The sequence below is a fragment of the Borostomias antarcticus genome (assembly GCF_949987555.1).
Source record: "Borostomias antarcticus genome assembly, chromosome: 15".
In the NCBI taxonomy this organism is placed as follows: domain Eukaryota; kingdom Metazoa; phylum Chordata; class Actinopteri; order Stomiiformes; family Stomiidae; genus Borostomias; species Borostomias antarcticus.
The window spans coordinates 5,872,812-5,878,804 of record NC_140248.1 but is presented as its reverse complement, the minus strand read 5'-3'; the positions used below and the strand labels follow the sequence as shown (position 1 = coordinate 5,878,804).

The following is a 5,993-nucleotide window of genomic DNA, read 5'->3' as shown; positions in this document are numbered from 1 at the left end:
GTCGTCGTTTGGTCGTCTTTTGGTCGGTCTTTGTGTTTGCGTCCCCGTGCGAGTTTTGCTGTCTTTCTTTATTGTATGTGCACGGGATTGTTAGTCTGCTATGTTTACTGTTTGAACTTCAGCTCTGTCTTGTATGTGTTTGTTTAAGCGCTATATATATATATTTTTTCAGGTAACAGTACTGTTTATTTTTTTTGCCGACACTGTTTTTAAGGGCCGTAAATCGTAACTGCTAGTGAGTAGTCTGAGAGACGTTCATCTCCGTGTTACGAAGGAGTGTAGGAGAGTGTCTTTTTGGTTTGTTTTTCCGTAAGCGTTTTTGGTGCAAAATGGGTGCCGTTACTAGCGTTACTAGCTCGCCACTTGATATTCTCAAATTGTCTGGGCCAGCTAAGATTGTTGCGCAAAGGCTTTGGGATGATGCTTGTGTACAGTATTTGATCTGGGCGAAGCATTCTGATTTCCCCCTGTCCGGTACACTCAATATTAGTGAGTTAGCAACTGTTAGGGCTCAGTTACAGGCGTTTGAAATGACTAGGTTAGGAAGGAATCCTGGAAATGCGATAGATTGGAATGCATTCAGGAAGTGGGAAATACTCGCACACGAGTGTTTTTTCAAGTCAGAAAGAAGCGTAGCTGACGAAGTTAATCAGAGAGATGAATATTCAGAGTCCCTCCCTCCTCCTAGTCATTCCGTTTTCAACTCTATCACGCCGACTCGGCACTCAGAGCTCACACATCCTTCCCAAACTATGACTGGTTCACCCGCAGCTGCTGCCCCGCCTCCCAACTCTATTTTTCCGTCTGCTCCCAACCAACCACGACCACAGGGTCGTCACATGAACAGAAATAGCAGGCATAGGAACAGAATGGACTACAGGAGAAGACCGAGGGAGGGAAACGAAAACGGAGACAGTACTGACGCGTGTTTTCATTGTGGTAAAACTGATCACTGGATCAAAGATTGTCACATTTACAGCAGACGAAAGGAGAGAAAGAATCCTGTAACCTAGGGTTCAGCGCCACCTGCTGGAATTTCCCTGAACAACCCACAGCAACAGTCATGACTAGGCCAGGAACAGACAGAGAGGTTTACTGAGGGACCGTCAGATAGAACAGCTGTGAAAAAAGGAACAGAAGGTTCATATTTGTCAGTGTCTTAATCTGCATACAGCATCTCCTAACCCAATTTATATATTTTTAAATGGTTATGTTAAATATCTCATGTTTATAGTTTGAGGCACATTCATCGGGCCTGAGTGTTTTTTTCTGAGTGGTATTTTACAGACAACTGTCGTTCCGGGAGTGATGGGTGAATGCCGAACCAGGAGACGGGCACAGGACACCGGAGGTTACTGGCCTGTTTCCCTACAGATGGGCGATCTGGGTTTCGTGAGATGCAGACCAACGCCATGTCACCAACTCACTGTGAGCGACAGATAAGTATGAAACAGGAGCAGTGCCCAAATACTCTGTCCTCAAATGCAGAAGAGGGAGGGTTTAGATATACAAATTTTAGCTATACAAATGAAGCTTTGATGGAGTTTTTTTTGATTAGTTAATTGTAAATGAAGCCAGTTCATTTTAGTGTCATTTTCTTTGCCTCATCTCTATTTTTATCCTGACTTCAGGAAATTTTTGCTTTCACCCTTAGGGGGTGTTGTTTTGTTGAGGCGAGAATATGGTTATTTTATTTTCATAAAATCGTGAGAGAAATGCTAGAGCCAAACCCAATTGCCTTGATCATGACTGGGGACTGGGCGTGTTGAAGTCATTCTAACGCTGCCCCTGATGTCACTGTAGGATACTGCAGACTGGCTCTAAATGACACTTGAACAGTCACCCTGTTTAAGTTTTCCTGACAGAATAACAACATTTTTTCTCCAAAGCAGGAGCTTGCGCTTAACCATGTTTCTGAGTATCTCCTACAGACTGTTGAATAACCGTTCCTGACCAAAGAAGGGAACAGGGAGACCAGACCAGAGGACTCTCTTTTGCTCTTCTGTTTTGTCTCTGTTTGTCTCTCTCATCTGTGGATCCACAGACGGAGCACTTCATCAGCCTGTGCTGGAGGCGGGAGCGCCGAGGTGAGCCCTCCAGCAGCACGACCCGGGCCGGCCCTACGTGGAGCAGTACAGGGATGGACCGGGTTCAGTTCAAGAGCCTACATTTCTGACCTACAAGCATCTGCTCCACCTGCGGAGAAAAAGAAATGAAGGACTAAGTGCACATTTCCACCACCAAACTAACCTGTATCTAGGGCCTAATGACAAACCTGTACTACCTCGTTCATGTTTTCATTATGCTTTCAAACTAGCCCACGGGCCAGATCATGTTTCAAAAACGGGTGGCGGAGGATGTTAACAGATGTCTCCAACAGAGTGAGGACCGCCATTTCCTGAGGCTAAGGAGGGGTTCCTGCATCACATCTCTCCTGGGGGTTGGGTCCTGATCCGCGACCTGGGGCCGTCCCCACGCAGACGGCCGCCAGAGTAGCTGAGAGAACTTCGACGCCGTTGCGTCCCAAACCAAGGAGCAGATGAGCAGCCTGAGAACAGGCCAGAAAACATGGAAGAGAAGTAGATGTTGCGGGATGAACCTACCCGTCAAAGAGATGTAGCGGGGTGAACCTACCCGTCAAAGAGATGTAGCGGGGTGAACCTACCCGTCAAAGATGGAACAATCAGGACCATGGCATTCTGGCCTGTGTGGAATAGCTGTCAAAAGTAGCTGAGAGGACGGTCCATGCAGCCGAAACCAGAGATCTCAAGGGCAAAGCGGTCACCACCACACTGTCCTCTCCTCTGATGAGCAATCGGAGAGTGACCTTGACGGTCACCGCCACACTGCCCTCTCCTCTGATGAGCAATCGGAGACTGACCTTGCCGGTCACCTCTTTCTCGTGGTTGTTATGACAACGTGGACAAGCTCAACAGCAATGACTGCACCTCTAACCACACACACTGGAACCTACATTGAACATTCAGAAACGCAAACATGGAAGCTACGATCCAGAAGAAATTACATGCGATTATTCACAACAACAGTGAATAAACTTTATAATTATCTTGAAAAAATATCATTTTGTTTACAAGAGTTGCAATGGTTGAAACATGAGTTGATAAATAAGTTTTGGGTTTTTCCTCTAAATTGACCAAGAGGTTTTTTGCCCTCCTTACACTGCTAACCATTTTATCTTTTTGCCTTATTCAAAATTTAAATCAAGGGTTTTTGGTGAATGGTTGTCCACTCTTAGACTATACGTTTTTATTTTACCTTGTTTTCCTGTCAAATTTCTGTAACAAGGAGTTTTAAAGCGTAATTTGCATTTTTGTTCTTGCTCCACCTAGTGGAGAGATTATTTCCTTTCCACATGTATAGCATAGCTGACTGTTTACACTGTGTTTGGATTTTATATTTTATTTTTGTGTGCCTGTTCAGGCACAGATGAGGGAGTTGTCATGGAATTTAACACACAGTCTCAAGACTATTCAGATGCATATCCTTTCTATTCATCAAGTCCCCTGAAAACCCCTAGGTTTCAATCTCCCTTTATGATTATAAACACCCAACCCTCCTTTTTGTAATTGTAAACAGACTCCTCTGCTTCGCTCTTTTGTCCAAGTCAGAAAGGCCACACCTTGTCCTTCCTGCCCTGACTCAGACCTTTGTCTATATTCAAAGTATATTCAAAGTAAGTTTTCATCCCCCGCCCACTGGGTGATATCCGACTCAGCCAATCAAATGACACCTACTACCTCGTTGGTTTGAAGCAATATAAGGGGCAGTTTGGCGATCTGACTTTCACTTCTTCTCTGATAGAATCACGCTGTGTTTTTACTATTTGAAGTCCGGTTGCAACCGTATTGTTTCTTAATAAACCTGACTGAACATCTTTTTAAGCGAACCTCAGGCTTTGGCAAATACTTTCCTTTTTAAGCAACTACAGGGGTCAGCACCGGGGGACAGACAGGGGGGGGCACAAGTCGCGCCTCACAAACCGACAGCCACGCACACACAATCTGTTATCTAAATAAGAACATCAAGCTCATTAGAGAACACCATCCTCACAAACTCTCAAACACACACACACACCGTCACACAGAATACCCAAACACGCACACACCTCAGACACACAGAATACCCAAACACGCACACACCTCAGACACACAGAAGAACAGCACACACACACACACAGGGCTTGTCTGGGTGGGGGACAGACAGGGGGGGGGCACAAGTCGCGCCTCACAAACCGACAGCCACGCACACACAATCTGTTATCTAAATAAGAACATCAAGCTCATTAGAGAACACCATCCTCACAAACTCTCAAACACACACACACACCGTCACACAGAATACCCAAACACGCACACACCTCAGACACACAGAATACCCAAACACGCACACACCTCAGACACACAGAAGAGCAGCACACACACACACACAGGGCTTGTCTGGGTGGGGGGGGGGGGGGGGGGGGGGGGTGGGGGGTGGGGGGGTCAGCACCGGGGGACAGACAGGGGGGGCACAAGTCGCGCCTCACAAACCGACAGCCACGCACACACAATCTGTTATCTAAATAAGGACATCAAGCTCATTAGAACACACCAGCCTCACAATCATATCAAACACACACACACACCGTCACACAGAATACCCAAACACGCACACACCTCAGACACACAGAATACCCAAACACGCACACACCTCAGACACACAGAATACCCAAACACGCACACACCTCAGACACACAGAAGAACAGCACACACACCCCGGACCAGGTGCATGTCATAAAATACGTTTAATCTCATTTGCATATCTAATTAGGGGTCATAAATCAATCACATTGACAGGTGCCCTCTATATTAGTAGTCAGGCCGGTAGCTCACGGTGCCGACGCTGGCCTCCCGCTGCATGTACCTGTTGGTGAGGTATGTCTGGCGCTGCGTCCTGCTCTGGGCCGGGGCCACGTACAGGGGCTTGGTGGCCATGATGCGGCCGTTCATCTCAGTCAAGGCCTTGGTGGCCTCCTCGGGGGAGGAGAGACTCACAAAGCCAAAGCCCCTGCTGAGGCCACCGTGCATCATGACTTTTGCACTGAGGACATTCCCGAAGGAAGAGAACGCATTACGGAGTCGCTGGTCATCAATCTGGTTGTCCAGATTCTTGATATATAGGTTGATGCCCTTGTGGTGGATCACGCGGTCCTGTTTCTCCTGCTTCAACTCCACCTTGTTTTCTTGCCGGGATTTGAAGCGGCCCACAAAGACAAGCCTGTCGTTGAACAACATCCCGTTCAGTCTTTGGATGGCCCTGTCAGCAGCCTCCTGAGTCTCGTAGTGCACAAAACCATAGCCCTTTGAGTCATGCTCATCACATGCAACTTTGCAAGAGAAGATGTTACCAAAGGCAGAAAAGGTGTCCAACAGGGCTCTGCTATCGATGCTCTTCTCTAGGTTGTTGACATACACGTTCCCAACACCGCTCTTTCTTATGGAGGGGTCGCGCTGAGACCACATTATGCGGACCGGTCGGCCCTTGAGCTCCTCAAAATTCAAGGTGTCCAGGGCACGCTTGGCGTCCGCTGGCTGTTTAAAGTTCACATAGCCGTACCGTAGGGAGCGCTTGGTGATCCTATCCCTGCAGACGCGCACAGAGAGGATTGTCCCGGCTGGGCTGAATTTGTGGTAGAGCATATCCTCGGTCACTTCAGGATGCAGGTCCCCCATGTAGAGGGATGCTTTCTGGCAGCTAACACTGAAATTCATTTTCTCTGATCTATTAGAAACGCTACTGACAACTGAAGGAATGAACTTGGACTTTCAAGCAAAAGTGTGCGTTCTAAATTCCTAAGGGTTTTGTTACGTTTGTTCCGAACGAGTTCCAACTTCCAACGTTGCCTTGATGACCATGATGAACAATTATGACAGTTATGTGACGTTTTTTTCAAGGGATACCAATAATGTATGTCATCATGATGAAGACTGAGT

The 5,993-nt window shown here is 47.1% G+C and overlaps 1 protein-coding gene across 1 annotated transcript; it reads right to left on the bottom strand.

Annotated features, from left to right (window-relative positions):
• Nucleotides 1-4,868: 4,868 nt before the first annotated feature.
• LOC311318503 (polyadenylate-binding protein 1-like 2) lies at nt 4,869-5,771 on the bottom strand (the record flags this gene model as incomplete). Its single annotated transcript, XM_084449852.1, has 1 exon — nt 4,869-5,771. One exon carries the CDS (start codon nt 5,769-5,771, stop codon nt 4,869-4,871), a length of 903 nt encoding a protein of 300 aa, XP_084305978.1.
• Between the last annotated feature and the right edge of the window lie 222 nt (nt 5,772-5,993).